This window comes from Chelmon rostratus, chromosome 7 (assembly GCF_017976325.1).
Source record: "Chelmon rostratus isolate fCheRos1 chromosome 7, fCheRos1.pri, whole genome shotgun sequence".
Classification (NCBI taxonomy): Eukaryota; Metazoa; Chordata; class Actinopteri; order Chaetodontiformes; family Chaetodontidae; genus Chelmon; species Chelmon rostratus.
Genome location: NC_055664.1, coordinates 6,391,319 through 6,417,296, shown reverse-complemented (window position 1 = coordinate 6,417,296; position 25,978 = coordinate 6,391,319). Strand labels below are relative to the sequence as shown.

General features: G+C 42.2%; 2 protein-coding genes across 3 annotated transcripts; both read right to left on the bottom strand.

Moving 5' to 3' along the window:
• Positions 1–2,036: 2,036 nt before the first annotated feature.
• itm2ca (integral membrane protein 2Ca) lies at positions 2,037–6,262 on the bottom strand. The gene is made up of 6 exons (XM_041940988.1): positions 6,069–6,262; positions 4,367–4,510; positions 3,977–4,165; positions 3,262–3,372; positions 2,497–2,647; positions 2,037–2,288 (listed from the first exon to the last, which is right to left on the bottom strand). Exons 1-6 carry the CDS (start codon positions 6,159–6,161, stop codon positions 2,197–2,199), a joined length of 780 nt encoding a protein of 259 aa, XP_041796922.1. The 5' UTR covers positions 6,162–6,262; the 3' UTR covers positions 2,037–2,196.
• Positions 6,263–7,293: 1,031 nt separating this feature from the next.
• On the bottom strand, positions 7,294–18,040 carry cab39 (calcium binding protein 39). 2 transcript variants are annotated; one of them, XM_041940358.1, is made up of 10 exons: positions 17,887–18,040; positions 16,245–16,376; positions 14,588–14,743; positions 14,210–14,374; positions 12,369–12,487; positions 11,694–11,862; positions 10,929–10,988; positions 10,295–10,360; positions 9,595–9,738; positions 7,294–9,506 (listed from the first exon to the last, which is right to left on the bottom strand). In XM_041940358.1, exons 3-10 carry the CDS (start codon positions 14,699–14,701, stop codon positions 9,318–9,320), a joined length of 1,026 nt encoding a protein of 341 aa, XP_041796292.1. In that variant the 5' UTR covers positions 14,702–14,743; positions 16,245–16,376; positions 17,887–18,040; the 3' UTR covers positions 7,294–9,317. The 2 variants fall into 2 exon arrangements, with proteins under 2 accessions (XP_041796292.1, XP_041796291.1); XM_041940357.1 differs by lacking the exon at positions 16,245–16,376.
• Positions 18,041–25,978: the final 7,938 nt, after the last annotated feature.

Sequence of the window (25,978 nt, the reverse complement as noted above, 5' to 3'; positions counted from 1 at the left end):
TGTGATGCCAGCAACGTCCACCTGTGTGTGCAAAACCCAATAAGTACATCCCAACACCCACACCGGACACTGTGAGACCGTGACTCCGATGTGATACAGGTGAGTCCAGCAGACAGAGTGCACCAAAAAAACATTCATCCTTAAGGAACAAATAACAAAGAAAATTATTTCTATGGAATACATCAATCTATCTGTCTATATAAATAGATATAAGTGTGTGTGTGTGTGTGTGTGTGTGTGTGTGTAAACATGCAAACAACACCCAACAAAAATTCGTCATCGTCTTAAATAGCTGATTTTTCTACAGTTGTGTGGTTATATATTTGTGATAGATGGGCAGATAGCATCAGTGTAACTTCATGTGTGGCAGAAGTCGGCTGCATCATCGAGCAGGTGCTTACAATGTCCAGTCGCCGGCAACACGACGGAAAATGTCACATCTGCAAAAACAAAAGTGTCTTTTTAGTGAGAAGGAAGTTCTCACTATACTGACATGTATGATTCCAGTGAATAACTTTTAGTGGAAAACAAGCTGTCTTCACGTAGAGACTATATTTCCAGACGAGTACAGTGGACTGATAGAGAGCTTCATCACATGGTGCAACGACAATCACCTGACGCTCAATATCAGCAGAACCAATAAGCTTGTGGTGGACTACAATGCTTCAAATATGGATGCTGCTGCAGAGAAGCTACACATTTTAAAACGTCACCAATTCAGTATCTGACCAAATGTGAAATATTGTCACAATCTATCCTTCTGCTCCTGAGTTATGATGTTGAATAATGGCCAGAAAGGTGTCTCTGCAGAACATTATGACGTCACAGTGAAGCTGACCTTTGGGATGTAAAATATCATGACTTCATATCATGATCATTTTATCCTGAGAGACATCTGTGTGAGGTTTTGTTACAATGAGTGTATGAATTCTTGAATCCCAGTGACATTTGACCACCAAAATCAAATCATTCAAGTTCACCCTTGAGTATAAGTGAACATTTGTGCCGAATTTGAGGAAATTCCCTCTGGGTGTTCCTGAGATGTCATATTCGTGAGAATGGGATGGACGGACAGACAGGCGACCCGAAAACTGGGTCATATTGCAGGAGGTTTGGAGGGGTCTAAAAATCAATGAAGCATTAACAGTTACCTAGTTATTTTCACTACTTTATTCACAGACAGATTTCATCTGCAGACAAAATATACAGATCAAGGTTGGTTTTGTTTAACTAACATACCAGATAATATGCTCCCTTTCAGCAGTATTGACTTTAGTCCAGTCTCTGACTCTGGACTAAGGCTTTAATCGTTGTTTTACAAAACATTCTAACAGTGCTGCTTTTCTCTTATAGATAACACATGCAAGGGGAAACAAAGACATCATTTCAAAAGGACTCATAAAGGCATTGATGAAGAGTGTGCAAACAAAACCTATGACAATAAAAGAGAAAAGCTGCAGACGGATGAGGATCAAAAATAAATATGGTCACCAGTTTTAATTATGATGGAGTATTATCCAAAAAAAAAGTGAATGCAGTCTAATGCCCAATGACACTGCTCTAACTTCTACTGTGTGACTGTTGAAGAAGAAACTTTGAAGCAGAACGGGGAGCAAGGAAGCAACAGGCAGGCAAGAGGTTATATATGCAAGCAAGCAACTAGTTCTCAACAGTTACATGTTTACATTACAGAGAACATGAGAAAAGAAGATAATAATTGAAATATATATGGACAATGTTTGCTCAGGAAAGCAAGGCTTCATGCTTTGCAAAGATGACTGTTGGTAGAACTAAGAGACACAAAGTAACCTCCAGGGCAGGGGGGGAGGGGGGTCACCTTGACAACACATGGAGACAGTCATCTCCCCCAACAACAGTAACCATCAAATCCCCAGAGGAAGAGGAGAGGTCTTGAAATTAGAATTCATTATTGTCTGACAGACTTTGCTACAAGGAAAATCCTATGAAAGCACCAACAGCTGCATATTGCACCACATATTGGAAATAGAAAAAAAAAAGACAGGTAGCAAAAAAAAAACAAACAAACTAAACGCCTTTTACAAAGGACTTCAACCAAATTCACAAGTAAAGTGCAACTCAGACATGATCAGATCCACAGGAGGATGCTACAGTGGCTGGGGTGGGGACTGGAGATGTGCATTTGGGCGGGCTGGATGACACGGAGGGCCGTCGCGTTTACGCTTCATCGCAGATAACCGTCTCCACCACGAATGTGTTCTCAAAGTGACGGATGTGGTGGCAGTCCTTCGTCTCGCGCTTGTTGATGCCTGAGAGGGAAACAGGGCGAGACACGGAGAGGGGATAAGCGATGTGACTTTGTTCGGTGTGCGCCGAACCCCAGATCTCATCACAACAGATTAGAGCAACAATGCTCCTTCTATCCCTTTAACAAAAACACAGACTGTATCAACATCTGCAGGGTGTCTAATGAGCTTTTTAATATTTCCACCGACCCCTCCTTTAAGCCCAACTTACGTCTGTGGGTGACACGGCGGTTCAGACGGTACGTGTCCTTTCCATTACACAGGCGGTAGATGAAGGGTCCCAGCTGACGCATGTTGTGCACCTTGCCAGTCACCACCATCTCTTCATGGATGATGTAGGTCTGAGGCAAGTATGTTCCCTTCTGCAAGACGCACAGGGACAAAAACAACGAGCTCACAGGGGCATGTTTTCCAACAGAAAACACTACAGGGCCGAACAGTCCAGAAGCAGAGCACACTGGGTGTCCGCACAATAACTTGACAGTGCTGACCTTACAGGGAAAGCAGAACTGGAGAGTCCAAAATAAGGGCCACCACATGGCTAACTTACAGAATTAGCCCCGCCGCTCCTTCCACTTTTATTTAACTCTCTTCTGTCAAAGCTGTCAAGCATTTTTCCCCTCTTTAATTACACAGAATTTAATTAATACAAGCTGAGAATAAGGTGCTCAGTTAATAGAAAGAAGATTAAAGACGTCTTGAGGCAGACTAGTGCTAGCATCTTCCAGGCTTGCTAGCAAGGTAGCCGTTAGCTTGGTAGCTACTGCAGTTCAGCGACTAGGCCTGCGAGGAGTCACTACGTCTCACAGCCTTTAGCGCACGCCATCACGCAGAGATGCTTGGATGAATTTCACTGTGCCGCTTTTCTGCTGTGGGCAGATTATTACTGTTGAGACCGGAGCTTAGCATTTGTTTTTGAGGCTTTTCACCTTAACCCGTATTAGAGAGGCTAAAAATAAAGCCACGATGTTGTTACCTTCACGTTGATTAGAAGCTCCCAAAGGTTGCGTGGAGGCATCACGATGGTGGTGTTGAGCTCAATAACGTAGCACTTGTCCAGGGCAATATCATGGTATGCAGTCAGTCCCTGGAAAATAAGGCAGCAAATGGTTCAATGCTTGTTATCTGTTGGCAGTCCCTTATAGTTAAATGTGAATAATTTCATGTAGCGCCAACATAAAATCAAACTGCTAATTAGCTAATGCTAGCATGCAAGCACATAAAATATCGTCATTGCGAGCGAATTAGCACACGTTAGCTTTAAGCTCAAAGCACTGCCTCAAAGAGCTGTTAGCATGGCTGCAGACTGTGGTCTTGTTTTATATGTGATTTTTCTTTGCATATTAATTATTAATTTTCTTTTCCTGTCATTGTATTGTATAGTATAATTTCATTCTGTTATATTTTTAATTGCTTTACAAATATTTTTATTGCATGTTGGTTTATTTTATTTTATTGTAGTTATCTTAATTTTATTCTTTCTAGTCTTATCTTTCTTACTATCTGTTCCTTACATGGGGGTTGCAATGAAAATTTCATTGACATGCTCAATGACAATAAAGACTCTTGAATCTTGAATTGGTTTGAAATGGGCTGTAAAACACACTGTACTGAGTTACGCGTGGCAAAGATTTAACTGCGTGTGTGAGCACTGTGTGTTCCCTGCGGCAAATGTGTGTGTTTGCCCTCACTCTGTGGAAGTCATGAATTATATCAGCGGGGTCGCTGCCTCCGAAGTGCGGCACGGGCACAGTGATCTTCTCATAGTTGTCGGCCAAGTAGATGCCGACATTTTCCTCCAGCTCCTGACGCCCACGCAGCGGAGCGTACACAGAGTCTTCATAGAGCACCCTGCAGTGGAACAGGTTCTCCTCTGGGATCTGCGCGCACACACACACACACACACCCAGATCACCATCTTCATCAACAGACGTGCTGGAACACTTGGAAACAAGTCTGTAGCAAGAATATCCCTCTTATATGTGAGTGACTTCAATAAAAAAAACTAAGGACATCCCCATTTGATGCAAAGACCAACCTGAGACACATGCAGCACACAACACACTAGAATCAGGTCTTACATGAGGTATGAAGTAGTAGCGGTAGACGTAGATGGAGGCCAGGACCAGACCGGCCATGAACACAACCAGGCCAAATGTCAGGCAGCACAGGCCATTGAGGGGCGACTTTTTGGGCCGCAGTGGCAGGACCAGCTCCTCCTCATCCTGGAAAGCACACACACACACACACACACACAAACCTACATGTTAATACAGAAACGCATTTCCAGCAGCTCCAATCCAACTTTCAGCCTACTCATCTTCACCGTGACAAGCAGCTGAAAATGACCCAAATTAACTGACTGCTAAAATAGGAGCTCGCATAAATGGCGACGCCGCATTTCAAGCAGGAATTAGCAGCACCGAGCGCGGCCAGAGGAAGGGATGACGGGGCGCTTGGTAATGAAAACCTGACTGGAGATGGTGAGTAATCTTCTCAGACGCCTCCAGTCTCACAGCCCATCTGCCAGCGCCACGCGGCCAACCTGTGCCGGCAGGGTGGCACTACACACACATAGTAGCCGCTCAGTGCGTGCTTCCACTTCCACAGAGGATGACTGTAGCCGTGGAGCCGAGTGGCTGCGGCAGGTGAAATCACCTTCTGAGAAAGTGGCTGCATAAAGGAACAACAGTGGCTGCTATTCTTATCTGGAGCCGTGAAGGCAAAAAATGAAAAAAAAAAAAAAAAAAGGACTGTGTGCACGGATGCGACGGTTGAGCTTCAGAGAAAGATGCTGCCAATCCTGTTTGAGCATCATTTTAAAAAGGAGAGGACGCAAAAAAGCTGCCTCTGATTGTGATCATTCATTTCAGTTCTGTACGCCGTTCTCTGCTGAAGCGTTTGGAAAGAGAGGGTGCGTGAGGACAAGGCGACAACTGTGCATGTGTGAACAGACACTTCTGTGAAACTTTGTGTTCTCCCACCCCGCTGAGAGAGACAGAGCCTCTTTCACACCAGCTGAGAGCATCGCACCACGAGGCCTGTCTGTCTCCTGCTCAATGCATTTGGGTGAACGGGTCTCAGAATCACACAGCCGCTCCGGCATCCGTGCTTTTGCAATATTCACTTTATATGCATGCCTGATGTCCTATCTATATTCCATTATGGCTCTTCGTCTCCAGGGCTCGGTCATGTTTCTTTGATAAGGGTTGAGGAGGTGCCGGGATGCTGCCAGAGCAAAGTTAAGGACTCCGCTGCTCTGCCTAGCTGCGAAAAATCATCTTGCATGCGCTGCGAGCCACAGCAACCCAACTGCCATTTTGTCAGGCAAAGCTCGTGGATTTCTTGCATTTTCAGCTGGGGAGTTGTGTATTTAGACCTGCACTGAAGGAAAAAACACGGTGAGAGGCCACGCCACTTATAAAGCAAACCCAATTCAAAGCCTTTCCAATGTTAAATTGCTTTTTGCTTGTATTCCCCTACACAGTCCCAAATACAGAGCATGCATTTGCACATTATGATAACTTGCATCAAGGCTGCATAAAGCGCACTGGTGCAGAGGAAACCATCACAGCAATGACATGTTTTGTCTCCAACCAAATGGCGTTAGATGCTGTCACAACCCCTCTGCTGTTCGTGGCTGTGCAGGTGCAGGCTGCCCTGCGCACCGGCCCGGATGGAGAGCCCGGTCACAGCGGGATCACACGAGACCAGCGCCGTGTTAGGACGACAATGACGAGCATTATTAGAAAGAGGCACAACAAAGCGCGACGCGCTCCTCACCATCGGATGGGGAATGAGGATTTCGGTCTTGTCGCCATCACTGTCCTTCTCCACTTTCTGTCCCGCCACGGACTGGAAGCTGATCTTCACCATGGCTCGGAGTGTCTGCCGGTCTGCAGGAGCCTTCACTCTTCGTCGGCGTTAACGGTAGCTGCCCACCTTTCGGAAACAAATCCCCTCACCGCGTCGACGGGCCGTCCTCTTCTCACCGCTGGGCTGCTCCGCTGTCTGTTTTTGTCCTGCTCTACCGGAAGTGTGCTGTTTTTTTTGGTGTTTTTTTTTTTAAATCGTCCCTTAAAGGAGCAGTCCGCCGCGCAGTGGCGCTGTAAAGAGGACCAAGTCCATTCAGAAAACACACTATTGTTTCAGCTCAGGTAATGTCACAGCAAAATCTCTCATCAATAACCAGTTATTCTCCACAGGTTTTTATATTATTATACAACGGAAGCTCAGAGATACTAAGCCATAATTACCAGATGCTTTTTCATAATGATGAGAAACTTATGACGACAAAAACATTTAATAATAGATTTTTTTTTCATGTGTCTTGCAACTGCAGCAACAGCAACTGAAATGTTTTATGCTGATCTGTTTGCTTTTTTTTTCTTTGTATTGTAGTGATAAACTCATGGAAACTAAGGAGGAACATTCAGTAAAGCTAAAGTAAAAGTATTTCCATTATGGTACTTAGTACTTCTACTCCATTACAAGTCAGAGGGAAATATTGTACTGATTAACTCTTTACTCCACTACATCTATCTGACAGGTAGTTACTTTGCAGATGAACATTTTTCATCCAAAATATAGAGCTTCGAAAATGGGATGCATAACCTTGGCCCCAGTGCGAGGAGCTACAACACTAAAACGACAGGTACTACCTTTTCATGACCTATATTATTTAGATTTATATGTTAGTCGAAGGTATTAATTGGATAACTTCTGAGTGACAAAGTTGTAAAAGAGAAGGTGTGAGATATTCTGCTCTGCAAGGAGCTGATCTGCACGATGATATGATGATCACTTATTCTTGAGAACAAAGTACATTGTGCTGGTAACACCCGTGTTTTCTGACTTATGGAAATGTTTTGAAAGCAGCACTTTCATGTATAATACAGTAAATCTTCCATCACACTTCAATATACCAAGCTGATGTACATACGACAATGTTAACACACATTTGACAGGGGAGTTGTTAAAAATGACCACAGCTTTATTTTATTCCAAATGTTTTTTTGTTTTTTCTTTATTTCGATTGTAGGGCCCAGGCCTTTGACACTTCTGAAAGCACCCACACGCTCTATGCTGAAACTGGAGTCAAAGTCAGCATACAGCCAAGAGTTCAATTTGACATTGCAATGTTGTTAAATACTTGGAAAAAAGAAACAATTCCAGTACAACATCTTTAGTATAGCATCATGCACAGCCAGTGGAGGAACATGCATGTTCGATGCGTATGGAGGAACTGCGGGCTATCTGAGTAGTGCTGTTGTCTGCACTGAGATGGTTTCTTATTTGCCTGGTCGAATGTCTGCCTCATTACATGGACCACGTTGTTCGCTGGAAATTAACAAATCTGTGGTTTCATCAGTTTTGCAGAGTGCCATGACAATCCAAAATGCCCAAAGTACTCTGCTACCCACAATGCTTTACACTCACAATTGTACTGGAATTATAAACCCTCAGAAAGGAAAAGCTCAAACATGAGAAGGAGGGGGCAAAGCAAGAAACGATGTGCTGAGTTGCAAAAGTCTTGATGAGCTCACCCCTGAAGCACACTCACTGTGAGGCCACACAGCACTCCCTCGCCACTGGCAGAGTGGTCAGAATGTGGGAAAAGCAAGTTAATGAAATTGAGGAGGGGGGGGGGGGATCCCTGCTATCCTCGACTCCAGTTAGGGGATGTTGATCACTCAGCACCTCACGAAGTGCACAAACACACAGGCTTTAATGTTTCAGTTAATGCTCTCCAACTCCCCTCCCTCCCCTCCTGCACTGCTCACACCCCCCTGCAGGTTTTTAGCAGTCTGACAGATACTCAAAATGTAGATGGAGAATAAAAGGAGGATTAACAGATCCAGAGCTAATACCATGACATTCCTCTGCTGTACAAATTGTTAATATCCTATGGGTTAGTTAAACGTGAGCTGGCCCTTTAAGTTATGTACAAAGAAACCCACCAGCAACCATTTCAGCAGTAAAATGAAATGCAAGAACAATGTCGCTTTGCTTGTTTCTTTTACGGTTTAGAAAGTAATTTGATTACAATTAACCAAAAACGTGAAGTTTAAGGTAATATATATATATATATATAATATATATTCATATGTCAAGGTTAAACAAAAATCTACAAAGCAAAAAAAAGGCATATGTACATGTTCACCCTGTCCCAGAAAACAATAAAGAGACCCAAATCTTGGGCTTCACCAAATTCATACCTTACATCCCTCCCTCCTTTCCTCATGTGCTTCAAGTGCTGTGTCGTAACAAAGCACACGGGAGGTAAACGGTTCTGTGTGATGGCATCTGAGAGCTCGTCCCCATGAATCGCTACAATGAACCTCTGCTTTGTCGGATGAAGGCATAGATACGAACTGTAGCGGTTGCTGTGATGTGCGTGCATTTCTGAGTCTGTGGCACTGAACACGGGAACCAGGCTGGGCAGGCCATCAGAGAGCCGACGCTGGATACAGCCATGGAATCTGTCACATTTCAAGGCATGCAACAAACATACCAATGTTCAACTTGCTCGTACCATTTCCATCACAAGGTTTTAGCTGATATTCTTGCAGTATGTGTGCATGTTTTTTATGTAATACATATATGCGTGTAAACGTGTCTACTTTTGTTCCTTTGAGTGTGTGTGTTCGGTGTGTGTGTGTGTCAGGAAGTCTGCCTTACTTTGAATGCACAGACATTTTCTGTCACTAGGTTTGATGGACTGTTGTGTCATTATAATACACCTTACATGTCTCAATGTGCAAGAAAGCAGCAGCATCTATTATTTTCTCTTATTTCTTCTGAAGGAAAAAGACTGAAAAAAGAAGAAAAAAAAATCAAATGTTCACTGAGGAGCAGAGGAGCTGGCAACTTCCTGATGACTTGATATGGGTACGTTGGTTTTTCATTTGTTTCCTCAATTTTTGTTCAGAAACCAGAACAGCAGCTGCTGATGGGTCCGTTAAGCAGAAGTTGTCTGGATGGTGTACAGACATGGTCCTGGTGGCTCCTCCCCCCACCTCTGCACCCTCCTCAGGCCTCCTGGGGGGCAGGCCTCTTGAGGTCCCTGATCTGTTTGACCAGGTAAGTCTTTTCATCATTGAACTGTTCGTCCTCTGTTCTGTCATTCTGGAACTTGCTGAGAAACTCGATGAGTTTGGTCTGGTTCTTCAGCAGGATGTCCAGGATGGGCTGCGTCTTGTTGGGGTTGGCCACAAACACCTGATGGTGCAGGAAAGATGACAAGGATGATAACATATACAGCAATTATGTGTTGCCTTTATTGTTCACCACATCTTTGAATTTTTACCTTAAAAACATGGAAAGCCTCAAACTGGATGTTGCGGCTCTTGTCCCGTAGCAGGTTCATCATTAGTTTGAGATTCTCTGGCTTGCTGATGTATTTCGTCATTATGGTGAAATTGTGCCGGTCAAGAAGCAACTCCCCCAGTAACTGGATCATGTCAGAGTGAGAAACAGAGAGAAATACTTATTTCAATAATTTCTTTTAAAATCTACAGAAAATTGCAGATTCATCAAATTGACATATTGATTGCTTAAGATATAATTACTGCATTAAAATTTTAAATATAGGACTGTTTTACTCCTTTATGTACAAACATGTGTTAAGTGTTAAACCTTAAAGAGCATCAATTATAAACTGTGAGAGATAGCAGGTTTCAATCTTGTGTAATAATTTGTCAGTGGGGGATTTGTTTACATTTGGATTAATAATTAATGACATTAAGGTAAAAGTAGGTACTAAATGTAGTCAAAAATCACCAGGCAAGTCAAGACAAACACTTTCAATTAAAGTGGGCTTCAGAAGATATTTCCAACATATACACACACACACACACACACACACACCAGTAGACGGCGGTGCCGACAAGGTGATGGAGATGGAATGGTTTAGAGAAACTCAACACTCCGATGAGTCCCCATCTTTAAATAGCTCTCTGAAAAGAGTTGCACCAGACCTGTTTACTGGCACGACGCAGGGTCCTTACCTTGAGGGACTGCCTTTTAGTCACGTAGTTTTCTGAGTGGAGTAACTTCTCATATTCACTAAAGAACTAGAGAGAGGGGAAGAAGCAGTGACAGAAAGAGAAGACAGAAAAAATAGAAGGGGTCGGGGGTGAGAGACAGCGACAGTCATCTAAATGCGTAAAGTAGTGGTTTTCACAATTGCATCTGTGTCTTGTATCAAAACACAATGAGAGGAAAATTATATTTCCAATCACATACTGACAGCTACTTTGTGTTCACAGCCTGCAAATGATGTCCTAAATCGCTGGTTTGATGCCGTTAGGAAAGACACTTCCAGCATGCCCAGACTGCCAGTTTTAATTTACATGTAAACTGCTAAAAAGAAAACATTGAAGCTCATCTAAAATTTTTAGAAATAGTAACCTCAAATGTCTTGAAGCTTATCACAACCAATGAATGGAACCATGAATCATTCACCACTTAACAGGTGCACCAGTCATTTGAAGCTTTTAGGCCTTTAGCTGCCAATAAACATTAGTGGTAAGAATATATACTTTTTTCACTCTGTGATATCATGGCCACACTTGACGTACATACCACTTTAAAGCCTTTCTATCCTACAAAATACGAGGTTTCACTTCAGTGGGGACTTACTCTGTCGTAATGTTGCTCCAGAAACTCAGCACTCAGTAGCTTGTGTCTTGTGAGGAGGTCCTGGGAATACAGAATGCAAACTATGAGAAATAAATTCAGACTTAATGGTTATGACTGGTCCCGTTTGTCTCCTTTTCGGACAATGCGGGTGCAACAAACTGAAGCGCATATGGAAATAATTGGATACTTGGATATGTACAGCAATTTCACCAAAAAAACTGAAAAACGCCAACCTAAAATTATCCAAAAAAAAACTTCATTCAGAAGTCTGAATAACTGGCAAACTAATAGTGGTTTAAATGATAGCATGACTCAATATAAACAACAGTAGGGAGATTTTTGGCACAGTTTCCCAACAGCCACAATGGCTTTCTGTTTGGAAAATTATAGGCAGATTCATGAACACTCAAGTGGTGCGTTCAGGTCTCTAAATCCTGGTCTTATAAACCTTGTTTTTCTCAACATAAATGCCACTGTTGGCTCTAAATCTATTAATGTGTCTTTGCATTATCAGCAGCAGCTGTCCAATTAGCTACAATGTTTCAAATTACATAATGTAAACAAACCACAGTCAAGGAAGCAGCAGGAAGTAGGAAACGGGGATGCTGAGGAGTCGTCATGACACTGTGAAAAGCATCTCTGCTAATCACTAACACTACGTCAATGCGTTGCTTTTGAAAAGCTTTTGAATTCTGTAGCAAAGGAGTCAGAGATGGTTCAGAAAACTTGCTCAGCCCTAAGAGCTGACCAAGTGAGCTGACTTACTTTGAAAGTGGCAAATGCATCTGAGGCGATGTCGAATGTGGACATCTCAACATATCTGAAGAAGTCATAAAACTGCTCTGACCACAGTGTGATTTTGGCCAGTGGTTCATGTCTGATGCACTCCCTCAACATGATACCACAGTTTAGGGCAATCTCTGGAGACTCATAACTAAAGAAAACAACAACACAGGACAAATAAAAAATAGGTCATTAATGCAGCCAATTGATTTATTACTTAGAATTTAGTACAATAACACAATAACAGCATTTCTTTAAAACACACAGTTACAAAGTGCCTCCCACACTCAAGGAAAACATTCTGCAAATTAGATTACTTCAGAGTTTGAGCTAAAAAGAACCTTCTGTACATTTCTGGGCACGAAATAAGTCCAAATGTTGACTTATCAGTTGTTTTTGTGTCATTTTCTTGTCAAGCACAGGAACCACTGATGAAGATAACCACTAAACTTGTATCATAGAAAGCTAGACAGGCACAGTCAGACCATTTGAAAACACGTGGTCTCACTTCCCTTCATGTTAGGAAGTTACTTGGGAAGTTAGTATGTCTTTTAAATAATGTGATAATGTGTTGTTTCAACAATATTCATTAGCAAAGAACTTCTTTTTAATGAACAAGGGGAGCATAATTACTCTTGTGTGTTTGTGCCTCCTTACCCTTTAAGCAACATGAAGAGGATATTTTGCTGGGTGCAGAGGTACTCCACCGTGGGCGTCCGAGTGCCAATCTGACGCCTAAGTATGTTGTTGAAGATCTGAGCCACGTCTTTCTTGCCCTGGTGGTACCAAATAAAGAATACATAAAGGTTTGACAAAGCAGAAGTTTATGCGTGCAATGCAACAGAGGATACATGACACAAATAGGTTTGACAACACACCAACAACAATCAGGAGCATATCAGGGTGGAAAGCAAAGATTCAGCACTTAACATGAAGTGTGCTGTTTTGTAAAATGTGACACATGTCAAAAAAATCTGATAATTATTTCTGATATAATACTGCATTTTTATGCTGTTACAATGAACTTGTTTTTCTTTTTTTTTATTTTGTGTGTTTATGCATAGGGAAAGATAACTGTCCTCTTATTATAATAACAGATATTGAGAAAAATCTCCAAGAAAAAGTTGTCATACTGGTGCAAATTCAACATACACCAAATGTGGGCACAACATTCTAAAATGTTGAAGCAATGACATGTTTATATGTTGGATGCTTGTGATTTACAATTCTTCACCAGCGTTTTCTTTTGAACAGAGAGGGAGGATGAAAGAGGGTAAAAGAGGAAGAGAGATCACACAACACAATGAGTCATGCTATGATAGGGTGAGTCAGGGAAGCCTGCAGCAGTCACCACACAGCACCAGTCTGACCTACTGCAGGAGGCAGGGTCTGAAAATAACTTTTTTGGCTGACACTGTGGCAGACGAGTTTGTTTATTTATTTTTTTCATTTTGCAATCAGAAATTTTATCAGCTACTTTCAAACTCTATTTGATGGGGAGGGGGGCTGTCACTTTCCCCTTGCTGCAGCACCTCCTACAACCAGGCATTATAAAAACTGATAAAAAAGAGTAAACTTAGAGTTAAAGCTATAGTTACTCCTTTGTTAGGATTTGCTTTGTTTTGTCTCTGTTTAGTATCAAATGTTACTCCATTATTACATTCCTTGTCATGTAAACCCTATCACACTCAAAAACACTGAGGTGTTTTAGAGGAAGCTTTTCCAAGTGTCCCACTGAATCCAAGTACAGGCATCAAGGTCAGACAGACCCCTTGATTCTCTACTACATGTCTTGTATATAAAATAGTTGTAGCATCACTACATTTTTAGAAACTATTATAATCTGGCCAAGGGTCACCACTCTGTCTAGGAGCTGTCTCAGTCCCTTTTCCTTTCAGTTGAGCAGCAACAACAACTGCATATGTGTTGAGGAAGTGGATCAGATGACTGATCACTGAATGTTTTGTTTTAATAGAGCCTGCACCACAAGGAATCTAATAATGGAGTAATACATATGATAATAAACAGAAAATACAAAGCAACCCATGTTTCCCATCGCCTTATATATCAGTTGCGAGTGACATTCAAATGTGTAGCTCTATCCAATCATATACTAACCTTATAAATGTGACCTTCTGTTGTGTGTGGTTGTGTGTGGTTGTGTGTGTGTGTGTGTGTGTGTGGTGGATGGCTTAACACTTTTATCTGCCACTGCCAACAGTTTACCCACATTTGGCAGGTACCAATTTCAGAGCATGACAAGAGGACATTAGTATGGCCACATATCAAGATAGACATGTTTGTCACAAATACACAACTCACTACATGAATGTACATTTTCAAAACATATGCATCCCTTTCTCATGTTCGTAAGGCACAATCGTCGTGTGTGTACATACCTCAGATAAATGTCACCTATAGTGTTAAATGTTTGCCACTTCAGTTTCATTCATTAAACAATTTCCTGCCTCAGTCCTACAAAAGACTCAAAGTCTCACCTCAAAGTCAATGAGCTGCAGGTCTGCTATCAGGGTGCTGAGCAGGCCACTGTTGTAGAGCTCCTGGGCTAGCTGGGCCACTGCTTCTGTTTGAGGCTCTTTCTCATTAGTTCCATACAGGATCTCCTTCATCGCCACCAGGCTTTTTGATACCTCCTCTGTAGCCTGAATCAAATACACACATTACATACAGGTACATAGCATAAAGGAGACATTACACTATCTCAAGCTTCCAAAGGCTACTTAAGACTCACTGTTCCCCATCAAAATCCTACATGGTTAACAAAATAACTTTTATGGCTCCCATTGACATTTGAGAGGTTATGAATCCCACAAGTCAAATTGGAGAAAAAGTGAATTTAGGTAAGATTCACCAACCTTCTCAGCCTTTTTGTCAGAAATGTCATGTTTCTCAAGCACTGTCATGCTGTCCTTAAGGTTCTTGACGATGTCCGCCGGTGACTTGTGGGACTTGCCAAAGGGGAAAGGCATGGCGGAGAGTTACCACGAGGTACCAGGGAGCGGACTGTCCACCTGAGGAATTATTGTAAAATTGAATCAGGGCCTGTAAAGATGGAGGGACTGCTGAGAAGAAAACTAGGAGAATGTGAAGCGCACCAAAGGGGCAGAGACAGACCTAAATTAATGGTGGTACAATGGTACAAAATAAAATGTTAACTAACAGAAGACCAACAAATCTTAAGGTTCCAGTCTTTCCAGACAGTATCTATATAATACTCTGCTGAAACTAGTAAGTTGTTAATAGAAAAGTACAAGTGTAGTCACTAAAGAAGCAGAAGAAATACAGTATACAGCCATGCTATATATGTGGTGCTCCTAAATTTTCTGCAGGGGGCACCAGTGTTACTTGAGTGAAAAGTATTATATGTTGATGTTTGAACAAATGGGAGAGTGTTCAGTCTGCTATGTCTCTGTGTTAAAATTATTCCATTAGAACTGAATGCTGATCATAAGAATCAAAAACAACAGACAGCGAGATAGAAGCAGGTAGTGCTGATTGTTGGTGGGCCAAGTCTAGTTTCCACAACTTAAGTGCATCTTTCAGGCCTAGTCTAGTTGTTGTTCTGGTATGTACACAGGTGCAGTCATACATGCCAATGAAATGCACCATTAGCTCTTGCTGTAAAAATAACTACAGTGCAAACTAGTCCTTATGGCAAACTTTGAGTTTGAGCATTGCTGGTATTTAATGCTAATAAAGTTCCACACCAGGTAAATGTTGAATTAACAAATACAACAGAGGAAGAGGGCGTATTTTTTTGGAACTTGTGAACATCATATCTAGATTTGACCTTTACTGGTTCATTGAGCAATCACACAATTTTGTGAATCTTCTTCAGTAAATGATTAACTACACAGTGTTTACTATGACACAGGGCTCATTTCACCATGACATATCCTAAGACCTTTGTATGGTCCACTCCCTGAACAGTGACTTACAAATACACAGTAAGCACATGGTAACATTACTTAACAGCCTTCGTATACCAAGGCCTCTAACCCTAAAACTAAAAAATGCTACGAACACCACAGCAAAGACATGGGCAATGCAACTGACAGATGTGACAACCAGATCTCACTGCTGCTCTTACTTAACTGGGTTACTTAACAAGGACCCTTATCTACACAGTTCCCTGACACACCCAACCACCTTACATATACTGTGGGGCTAAAGCCAAAGTTTTCTGAATAGACAATAAGTGTAAAAGAGTATAAATAATGCAAAAAAAACAGCAAAAATGTGCCTCTTTACTCATAGAGTGGGTCATGCAGGATGACACCACTACCTATTACAAGATCCGTAAACAGAAACACATATCAATCAAACATTATCCCAGTTTGATGATATTTAGATTTTATATTTTAAAAAAGTTAATTAGACATGCTGCACTTTGAGACTTACATTTCCAACGTGACACCAAGATTTGCCACAAAACTTTAACACTTGCCATTTAGCCACTCAGAGGTAAACTTGAAACACTAAAAGGCACTGGTCTAACAATCAGACACCAACCTGTTGTCTTGCCAGGATCCTCTAAAGTCTGAATACAAACCCTGAAGCTGTCAAACTCTTCCTCTTATGTCTTGGCAGGGAGTCCACATTTAGAAAGCACCGCCGCGGCCAGGAATATAAACCAAGCAGCACCTAAGTGGGGAGGTGCAGTGAGTCCACCGTTCATACATGATGTGTCATGTGTGACTGAACTGAAATCTAAAACTTGTCTCAGGGTTCAGTGGTGACCCGAGCACTTAAGCTGTGCTTGCTTACATGTTTGTTAACCCAGAGACACCTCAACTTTGCCAGATGTCCAAAGCCGTCTTTCGCACAGACTAATGCTCGTTAATGTAGCCAGCAGGCAGCAGAACCGCTTCAGTGTTAGTGACGCAAATAGGAAGGAAACACATATGGCAAAATCAGCCGGTCACCGCAACCCTGCAAAGACTCTTTCTAATCAGGTATAGTGTGCAGGAGTGGCGTTAATGTTAGGCCAACAAACGTCAGAGGTGCTGTGGGGTTGACTTTTCCTTCAAACAGCCCCAACATGGCGTTAAAGACAACCTCTGCTGACTATTTCAAATGAAATTACCGTCATGTTAGCCAGATCAGACTTTACATATCCATGATTACGAAAGTCTGTGCAGCGCTAAGTATAGCTACCATTCAGAAAACAAACAAAAGAGTGTCTGAGGACCGCTCAAACGTCACCCCCCACCCTCCAGCCCAGACACCAGCAGATGCTCTGCTATCATCTGACAGTAAGCTAGTGTCCACTGCGCGCTGCTAGCTAAAGCCAGCCCTGTCACCTGGCCACCAAATCTACACGTGAAACACACTATCCCAACGCTTTTTCTGCCGCACTGCTTATCTCATGTAAAGACTATAAGTCAAACAAGTTGCAAACCCGCGGCCCAGTAAGCTGGCCAACATGAAGCTGACAGTGAGCACCGCCCCTCTGTTATCCATGCCTGGTTTGTGATGGTGTGAAGCCTGCCAACTTTGCGCAATGCTAACAAAATGGATACTTGCTCACGGTGTAATTCTGTGTCCAGCAAAGACAACTTAAACGTAAAGCCGCAGTAAGAGACGTGACACAGTTATCTTTACCCGTTTCTTGATTGCTAACTTCGTACCTGTTCGTAAGATAACGTGGCCTGTAAGATTTCAATCACTGTCCACCAAACAACAGTACAACTGCTTGCTTGTTTAAGTGTGTGTGTTGTCGACACACAGAAGGCCTCGGCAGGCCTAATGCTTACAAGCCTTTCTTAGCTGCTTTAACTTAACTTTAAATAGCTAAGAGTGTACGAAGTGACTAAATGTACGATCCAACCAGTTTTGTCAAGTAATGTTAGTAACGTCAGCTAGGTAGCTAGCTAGCTTAGCATAACGTTAGCCAGGCCTGGCAGTGGCTTCTCGGGTTAGTGCTATCATGCCCATGCTTGACTTTAGCAAATCGTCAACAGCAGGCTAGGTGCAGCTAAGACGTTTGGGCAAGCCGAGAGCTGTCCAGCAAGCTAACATTAGCGAATGTACAACAGTTACTTCGTTAACTAGCTAATGGTTAACTTCAGTGCAACCGTTGTTAGCTACAGTAGCCTTACACCTCAATGCTTGTAAATACTAATTCACAACATTCTGGTTAAATGCAACTTACTGCGTTTTCACTAGCTTCCACCGATTTGTCAAGACAGCAAAAGGCAATTCAAGTGCTCCTTGGAACAAAAACTGCTTTGTTTTCCTTGTTCGTCGCCTCCCCTCGTTCGTAACTTGCTGTAGTTCTCCTAATTGTGCGGCCCCTGTTTCCGAGTTCTTTCTCTGAGCCCGACTGGGCTAGCAGCGGAGCTGTTGTCACTGCAGCAGCGTCTAGCGCCTCCTCTGGCTGCCTCGTGTCATGACAGCACTGGTGGTTCCACTCCGCGAGGATGCCTGCGGACCGCACGGGGGCCCGCTCACCCCGCGGACAAGTCATCAGATGTACGATGTGACTGCAGGCTGCTGCTGCTTCAGTCATGTTCTGATGGTGTATGTTGGTGAGCACAGGAGGAACAGTGCTCGCTCAAATAAAGGCATGGCAAGGTTATGGTGATGGAAAGCAAGTTAGCCGATAGGTTGAAATTTGAGGTTGGCTTACTTGAACTTTAGTTGAGTAAGCCTACTAATTTTATTAATATCACACAACAAACTACTTTAATGGCAAACTGTCAGCATATAAGGCCTCTGGCGGTCACAATACCAGAGCCAGCTCCGGTCTTGACGACCTCGACTGCCCTCTGGACACCATTGAGGAGGTGGGTAAGGAGGTGGGTGAGAGGTGGATGTTCGCCAAGCTGATGTCAATCATGGACAATCCCTCTCTGCCGAAGCAGCTCCCTCAGCATCAGACTGCTGAATCCACTGAGAGAAGAAACGCTACTGCGGGTCCTTCCAGCAGCTGTCAGACTGTTTGACTCCAGCATCATTTAATGCGGCACTGCCTTGATGTTGTTTCACATCACAACACCACACACCTTCTTTTTTCACTTCTCCATTACATCTGTACATCTGTGCAACTTATCCTGTGCAGTATATATAAAGTATTGTATGTGTGTGCATATGTGTGTGTGTGTGTGGTGGGGGTGGGGTTGTACATGATTGGAACTACTCACCAAAACTGTTTTTTTTTATTTCTTTTTTTTCATAATCAAGCAGTAAGAATTCATATCATGCATGTTACAAAGCCCCACATTTATTTATTTTTTTGTGGCGCCCTCTGGTGGGTACATCCGGCAATACCTCAACCACTGCACCCTAAACTTATGTAGCCCAATTTTTTACTGAACCAGTTTCGACGTTGTTAACTCAGCTTGCAATTTAACTTTAAAGGGCCAGTGTGTAGGATTCAGTGGCTTCTAGTGGTGAGGTTCCAAATTGCAGACAGCTGAATATCCTCACCTCACTCTCCCCTACGATGGCTGCTAAAATATACCAAAAATGCAAAAGACCCTCTCTAGGACCAGTGTTTGGCTTGTCTACTCTAGGCTGTTGTTGAAACATTTCAGTGCAACATGGGGCACTCCTTGGAAGAAGACCCGCTCCTCTAGACATAAAGAACTCATTCTAAGGTAACGACAACACAACAATACTTATTTTCAGGAGATTATACACAAATGGTAATAATAAAAATAAAAATTATTAACACTTATTTGGACAGCACTTATCAAAACCAGTGTTACCAGGGGCTATACAACAATGTTTCTTTGGTTTTTGTTAGTCACACTGCTGCATTTAGTAGAACATAGAGTCTGTTAATTGATTTGTGATTTGTACCTGTTAAAAGGTCATTACTACAGTCCAACCGCGAGGCAGTAAAAACATAAATGATAGTTTGAGTCATTAATACTCAACATTGATCTTATCCCCCTAAATCCTACACCATGGAATAGCTAAAAAAAAAAACAAACAAACAGTAATTAAAGACAAATTACTGAGACTGTCTTTGAGAAATGGTATACACTGAGCCCTACTCATGGCCTGATTAACTTGTTTTGGGGCCGCTATTAACCCCCCACTCTCTGTGCACTATGTAATTTATAACTGGCCCCAGGTTTGCTGTGAGGTAATTCAATTAAATATACATCATGTTAGCACAATAACATAATGTCAGCTAAATTGATTGTCTGTTCCTAAACAAAGTTGCAGTAAATCAAATGACCACAAACCAAATGGTGAACAGTGAACCTGAGACGTTTGAGACATTTGGCCCCTGGAGCCTGGGCCCCAGGGCAGCTGCCCACTTCACCCGACTGATAATCGAGACATGTTCATTCCCTCTGTAGCAACGCCATTATCTCTATACATACATCTGCATGCAGTCCTGTAGCCCCTTGGTAGCCTTGATTTTTACTTTGAATTTTTATTTTTTAATCAGTATGTAGTTGTAACCTAATCATTTTCATTTTTTATTTTCAACATGTGTTGACTTCACTATTTTTCACCCTCTGCATGCTGGTATAGGCCCCAGCTTCCCATAACCGTGACTAAGATGAGTGGATGTACAAAAGTGATGATGCATCATGATGAAGGACTACTAGCTGTATGTTTGTTTGTTTTTTTTAGTCTTCTTGTGAAAAGAAAAAAAGAAAATACTATTTGTAAACTTTTTTATTTTACAGTCAGATTTTACTGCTCAAAACTCACTTTGTCATAAAAATGTGATTCCACGAGATTACTTTTTGTAAGTTCAGAGTGACAAATACTGATGCTTTGTTACGCCCCTCGATGACTCATACAGACGCACAAGGTACCCTTTAGTTCACCAGGCTTTCAACTGACTCCACTGTAAACCCATCTGTGACAATATTAGACGCTCAGAACAATATACTGTTCTGGCCATCCAACACGTTCTCATCCCAGAGACGCACAAAGCCTGTCTGCCAGAAAACCTTTCTAACATCTGGTTAATGTTGTGAAACAGTCACAGTTTGGTCAGGCTAAGGCACCAAAAACTTTCTTATTGGGTTAAGACCTCAAAAGTACATGATTAGGTGAGGGAAAAGATCATTCCCTTTTGGTTTCACTTTTGGGTTTCTCACATAACACAAGCCCTGGTCTCCAGGGTGAAAGCCATGTGTTGTGTAGCAGATGTGGGAAGATCTCCCTCTTTCTCATCAGCTGCAATGGTGGGATCAGAAGCACTGCGATGCTCAACCTGGCCACGAGTCTTATTTGTCTGACCTGCTGCTGCGGTGCAGACTTGCATCTGGCACATTTTGCCTTCCCCTGTTGAATTAACAGGCCCAGGTAGGTCGTCACTTTGGACCAGTTACAGCTGCATTCTCTCAGGATCCTTTCATCGCTCATCATTGTAATGTCATCGTTACTCTGCTATCGGTCCTGATAATTCCACTTTCCAACGGTGCCATTGTACTGGCTGCAGGGTCATCAAAGAACATATGTAATCAAAAGAATTAACAGTTTTCTCTCAACAATGGTTCAGTGATGTAACTGTTCAACAACAGTAGTACACTGTCAGATTTGCATAATTGTCTTGACCTATAAAGGCATTGTTTACATGACATGGCTTCTTTTGTCATGGAGCTTATCATATGGCATCATCACAGATACTTACGGGATTCGATTTTACTAGTCAAATAATTTCCAAGCTAAGAGAAAAGCATTGCTTCAGGGGTGTTATTGGTGTCTCCAGCTAACAGTCTCATAACCTCTCCATTAGCTTTGACAAAAGGATGTGGCAGTCTGAGGAAATCTGACTTGAGAACATTTTGTATTGTACTGCACTGTACTTGATCCTTTCTGCCAATGCACACTGCAGGACTGAAGTGACAGAAAGATCCATTCTTTCACACAAGCAGGGTAAGGCATTATGCATTATGCATGGTCTGTTTTTTTTTTTCTCAGAACAAGACATGACATAATTTGCTTATTTTGTTCCAAAGATATTTTTTGGAAACCAAAGTCTTACAGCTGCTGAAGTTGTTGTCTGATTTTGCTGACAAGCTGCAACGTTGTGCAACATGGACAAGAACACGGTTATTTTCATGGTCTTACTGGGTAAGTGTAATTCAGATGTTTTTATTCTGGTTTCTTTTAAAAATCATAACTGAATATTTCAATCAGGTTTACTGCTTTAGTTGTTTTGCACTGTACCATGCATGAAATCCAATATCTTTATCACGATTACACCGCATTTGCCCTCTTTCGCCCAAAGCTGTCTGACGCACATCTACTCTGACTGTGGCTTTGTGATAGGGCAAAAAAAAAATACATTATACATACATTTATCCATTTAGATAAATAAATTCATGTGTTCTTTTAAAATGATGCTCCAACTCTTCCATGAAAGTGAACGTTATCACGTCATTTTTTGTCGTTATCGTGATCACAGGGCTCCATGTCCTCCCCTCATGCTCTCCTCAACGTTACCACACGTTTAAAGATGCAAAGACCTGGACTGAAGCCCAGAGTTACTGCAGGGAGAAGTACACAGACCTGGTCACCATAAACAGCGAGGAAGACATGGTCAGGCTGAGCCACGTGTTATGGAGTGAGCACGATGAAGTCTGGATCGGCCTGTATGGTGATTTTAACAACTGGAAGTGGTCTCTGGAAAGAGAGGGGTTTTATGAAGAGGGTGAGGCTGAGTTCAGGAACTGGTTTCACGCAGAGCCCAATACCAATGTTGGGCCCTTTGTCTGCGTCAACATAGCAACCTCTGGAGTATGGTCGGATTATTGGTGCCAGAATGCGCTCTCATTTGTCTGCTACAATGGTAAGAGAAGAGCAACAAAATGAGTACAAGTATTGATTGTGATTATCATCATGTTATTAGCTCAGATCTAAATCATGATCTTTATTTTAAAGAATTTTCAAAGACCAGATACGTCTATGTGAAAACAGCAATGAACTGGACAGATGCTCAGACGTACTGCAGGAAGCACTACACAGACCTTGCCAGCGTGAGGAGCAGCGCAGAGAACGAGGAGATCAAGAATCTCGTGGAGAGCTTTTCATGGATCGGCCTGTACAGAGAGTCCTGGAAGTGGTCCGATGGTCAGCTCATGCGTATGGCTTCATTCAGCAACTGGGATGACAACCAGCCTAACAAAATCAAAGACTCCTGTGTGACGACAACTCAACGCAAATGGAAGGCACAGCTTTGTGAGGCTAAATATGCTTTTGTCTGCAGCGGTGAGTTATGATCTGCGATTATGTTCTGCCTGTGACATGGCTTTCAGTTTTAGAGTTTACTGCATTACCATAATCATCATTACAAAATTACCATCCCAGAAGTTACAGCGAGGAGGCAGGTGGTGAAGTTGATGCTGACAAAATCAGACTCCTCTGTGGACCTGGAGGAGATGCAGGACACCCTCTTGCAGCAGGTAATGATGTTTGGGTGAAGATTATTTGCTATTTTCATTTCTATGTGTGCAGATCAAACAGAACACATACCTGCAAAACATTCCCACTGTGCATGCTAGTATGCTGATGTCAGTACTCAAAGGCTCAAGGCACCGCTGTGCCTCAGTACAGCCCATGGTCCAGCCTCACAGAGCTGCCAGTGTGACTGCTGACCAGTCTCGTTGATGCCACCTTTGGATGGTGCCATACTCTGACAGTTTCAAATCCTACACTTTGCACCCATATATAGTAACAATACATGTTTCTGTTCAGTTCCAGCACAGATTGAAGGAGCACAGCCTGGGTGAACAGGTCAAACTGAAATGGATAAAGCAACCCGATGGAAAGATCTTCCATTTAAAAGAAAGAGAACAGGGAGAGAACACTGAGGAGAAAAGCTGCATCCTAAATTGACGGTTTTTGTATTTATTTCATTTTTGATTATGTTTTTGTTGTGATTTCACAACAAAGAATGTCAGCGTGCCTCAGGAAAATTTCACAGGGATCCTTAACCCATATGCAGATCTGGATTAGGAAGATTCTCATTTTACCTTCAGCAGAGTTGGACTTTTTTCATCTAATGACTTCTGTCGTAATCATTCAAGTGTGTTGATTTTAGATTTATTAATGGTCGACTGCAACAGCAGTGGCAGTTAATTATGAATGATTTATAATATCTTTTAGTTTCAGGTGTTTTTGAATTATTTTTGAGGTGAGCAAATTTCACATCATATATTTCATTTTCTGTTTGAATCGTTTGCTTTTTTATTCATTATAACTTCTTATGTTTGATGTCAGATTTCGGTTTCATGCAAAGTTACTGTTTAACGGATAAATAATAGCAGAGGGGGGACAGGGAGAGATGAGCACTGAGCTGAGATGATGGCGAGCTGGGCAGAGTGCAGTGGATGGAACGATGTGGCGAAGACTGGAGTAAAAACTGGAGTTGCCACACTGTTGCAGGTGATGGGATGAAAACCTGCAACATAGATGCCCTATAACAAAAGATTACCTATTACAAGGTGCACCAATAGCATGAAATGTTATGCACTTTGTTCAAGAATCTCAAGCTTGAACGTCAATTCCGTGAGACCAGGAGTGGTTGGAGAGATTTACCTGTCAGTGAAGAGGAGGTTATATCAGGGCAGGGTCTGCTCTTATCCTTTGTTTCTTTGTGTGAGGCCATGCTATCACACCAGTAAGTTTGTTTGAAATGCTTCTGCCCCTGAGTAAGGTGGGATTGTTTGGAAGCAGATCACTTACTGTGTTGGAGCCAGTTATTATACTTACCTGTGAGATAAAGTTGAGACCTGTAAGTAAAGCAAACTGTTTCAATGTAGAGGAGAAAGTGATTGTATATTTTGTTATCCTGCACTGTGATTTCTATAAATAGGATCCATGAAGGCTTGAAAAATCCTTCTTAACCTTATTGGATGCATTAATAACCCTATCTTACATTTGTTTATTATTCTTAGTTATGGTATGCATGGTGATATACTGATTTATATTTGCTTATTGTACAGAAGAATCAACCATTTGTCCATCTCCCCACTCCTTCACTCAATAAATGATCATTTGGTTCTGAAATCCTTGTTTTCGAATGGAAACTAAATTCATTAAATAGCTTTTGGTGCTCACATGCTGCTATGGAAACTTAGGGGCTAGGAGCAAAAGTAAGCTCCCACATCCGGCGAGATATTATGGAACCCCCAGAGGTGGTGGAGTCGTACACCACACGCAGCAGGAGGAGAAACTCCCCTCAGGAAGACGACATCAGAGCAATGAGAAACATCCTGAAGCAATCTTTCACTCCATCCTGTCATCTTACTAAACAAATGACCGTTTATCAGATATTAGTGTCTGCTGAGACAGGGTTGATCCAAGATATTTATTCGTTTTTATTATTTAAGCACTTTAACCCCAACTGTTTGTTATTACAGGCCCATTTATTTATTGTTTTTATCTCGCGTATTCTAACCCACAGCAGAGGTAAGTCTAATCTGAGCTGTCGTCATCATGTCCCTTTGTTTTCATATCTTCACACCATGTGCTTTGCTTAGAAGCCAGTGATAAATTTCCACATGAGTGGACAATGAAGATGTCCTCAGCAGGATGAACTTTGATTTTGTTTATCCCCGCCTCGCAGCACTGTCTGGCCACACTTTCCCCTCATACGCCCTGTTTTGGCCACCTGTTGCATGGAGGACTTTAATTTGTACATGAACTTGACATGAAAGGCAGACTGTTGTAGTGAGTGTTGTCAAATTCTTGCTTGTTATAGTTATCAACAATAATGTCATCATACAAAAAATGATGGCAGGTAGGGGTGACATACCAGCCGGAGAACAAACTGTATTAATCTAATGAGGTGTGGGTGTGTGTGTGCATGGAGAGGGCATTTTCTCCATATTGTCACCAGGATGTGTGTGTCAGTAAATCCATCAACATGAAAACCCTTGGACACATGCAAATAAAACACAAAGACTGACAGAACCTTGTCATTTTTGTTAATTATAGTTAATGTTGTTCCCATGGCAACGGCTGCAAAAAGGAAGCTGACATTGAAAATGACTGATGCTTTTGTGAAATTGGGATCGAACTATTTGATTTAGCCATATCTTTGCGGTAGCTTATATTATATGCATTACACCTAGCTATGGGTCATCCACTGGTCACCTGCCAAAGCCTCCTCCTCTTCCTCCTCTTCCTCCTCCTCTTCCTCCTCCTCTTCCTCCTCCTCCTCGGCCGGACTGTCCACCCTCTCTGCAGGTCATTACGCTCTTCATGCTGATTAGGTTTGAATGAATAGGGGCCTTTGTTCGGCTCCGGTTCCCACGACCCTGCAT

What these genes read in the sequence shown, in the direction of transcription:
- cab39 (XM_041940358.1), bottom strand. Translation starts at nt 14,701, where the DNA reads ATGCCTTTCCCCTTTGGCAAGTCCCACAAGTCACCGGCGGACATCGTC. An exon ending in TGCAGCTCATTGACTTTGAG is followed by an intron (nt 12,488 to 14,209) that starts GTGAGACTTTGA and finishes TGGTACCACCAG; the next exon opens with GGCAAGAAAGACGTGGCTCA. An exon ending in CTAAAAGGCAGTCCCTCAAG is followed by an intron (nt 9,739 to 10,294) that starts GTAAGGACCCTG and finishes GACATGATCCAG; the next exon opens with TTACTGGGGGAGTTGCTTCT.
- itm2ca (XM_041940988.1), bottom strand. Translation starts at nt 6,161, where the DNA reads ATGGTGAAGATCAGCTTCCAGTCCGTGGCGGGACAGAAAGTGGAGAAG. An exon ending in TAATTCATGACTTCCACAGA is followed by an intron (nt 3,373 to 3,976) that starts GTGAGGGCAAAC and finishes CTTATTTTCCAG; the next exon opens with GGACTGACTGCATACCATGA. An exon ending in AGCTTCTAATCAACGTGAAG is followed by an intron (nt 2,648 to 3,261) that starts GTAACAACATCG and finishes TGCGTCTTGCAG; the next exon opens with AAGGGAACATACTTGCCTCA.